Source organism: Caenorhabditis briggsae (genome assembly GCF_000004555.2).
Source record: "Caenorhabditis briggsae complete genome, chrI, whole genome shotgun sequence".
NCBI lineage: Eukaryota > Metazoa > Nematoda > Chromadorea > Rhabditida > Rhabditidae > Caenorhabditis > Caenorhabditis briggsae.
In genome coordinates, this window is record NC_013489.2 from 2,579,114 (window position 1) to 2,580,451 (window position 1,338).

The following is a 1,338-nucleotide window of genomic DNA, read 5'->3' on the forward strand; positions in this document are numbered from 1 at the left end:
ATGCCGTGGCCTAGGTTTCTGCGCGGGAATTCAAATCCTTTTTTTTTCAACGCCGTTTTTCGGGGATTTAGGATTTTTTTTCTTGAATTTTTTCGCAATAATATTAGGAAAATACATATTTTTGAAACATTTTAGGGCAATAAAAATTTTTGGTCGGAGTCCCCCTTTAAATATGGCTTAAAGTAGGTGAAAATTGGTCCCAAAATTGCTGAAAATCAGCACAAAATACCGGATTTTTGAGTCAATTTTGACGGAAAGTTGAACTTTTTTGGACTAAAATGGGAACTCAAATTACTGAAAAAGCTGAAATTTGACTCCAAAATGAGCTAAAAATCCTTCAAATTGGTCGAAAAGGTCTTCTAAAACAGCATTAAAACCTGAAAATGATCCTCAAAAGCCCCCAAAATGACATAAAAATCGGTTTTCAGACAACTTCGACGAGTACTGGGGAATGATTCAGAAGTTGATGGATCCGAAGGACGGGAAGGATTTTCTGCATGTCCCTCTAAGAGTCTACGTCAAAAATCAGCCATTCAAACAGGTGAGATTTGGGTTTCTAGGCCATCTAATAGAACCAATGGTTTATTAAAATAGGGTTTCTAGGTCATCAAATGAGATTTCTAGGTCATTTTAAAGTCATTTTTGATTTTCTGGGTCCAGCCAGGTTTCCAGGCCACTGAGAGATTTCTAGGCCATCAGGAGGTTCCCACATCATTGTGGGTTTCTAGGCCATCAAGTGCGGTTTCTAGGATATAAAATGATTTCTAGGTCATCAAAATGGAGTTCCTAGGCCATCCAATATGGTTTCTAGGCCACAGATTCCCAAAAATCACATTTTTTGCTGAAAAAAAAATTCCAGGCTCTGATCACTGTCAAACACCCCGATGGATCCCTCCGAACCATTGGCGACGCGGTCTCGGAAATCCTCCAACTCTCGACGTCTTCTGAAGCATCGACACCAACTTCTGAATCCTCTGCCACGTCATCATCAGAAGCTTCATCTCCAGATGACCGCCGTCTGATCTCGCACGGAATCGACGTCCCACGGCACACCCCATTGATTTTTGCGGCGAAAAACTTGTCCTACCCGGACAACTTTGTTCACATTGTTATCGCCGAGGCGAGATGATGACGGACTTATTTCTTTTATTCACTTTTTTTCGGATTTTTTTATTGATCTTCAGAAGCTGTTTCTTCCAGAATTTGTATCAAATATGTATAAAAATGAGATGGTCATTGTATAATTTGTATGTATTTATAAAGTTTTTTTTCTTATTTTTTGACTTTTCATTCGAAATTTGACCCTAAACTCATAGTCTGAAAAGATAAATTGCTCGT

At 38.9% G+C, this 1,338-nt stretch overlaps 1 protein-coding gene across 1 annotated transcript in view; it reads left to right on the forward strand.

Moving 5' to 3' along the window:
• Cbr-atg-5 overlaps positions 1–1,129 on the forward strand; it is a gene marked incomplete at both ends in the record, with an annotated part of 2,325 nt that extends 1,196 nt beyond the window's left edge. The window contains 2 exons of the mRNA XM_002638880.1: positions 429–541; positions 860–1,129. Of these exons, the coding sequence (XP_002638926.1) occupies positions 429–541; positions 860–1,129 (383 nt within the window). The remainder of the gene's footprint in view (positions 1–428; positions 542–859) is intronic.
• Positions 1,130–1,338: the final 209 nt, after the last annotated feature.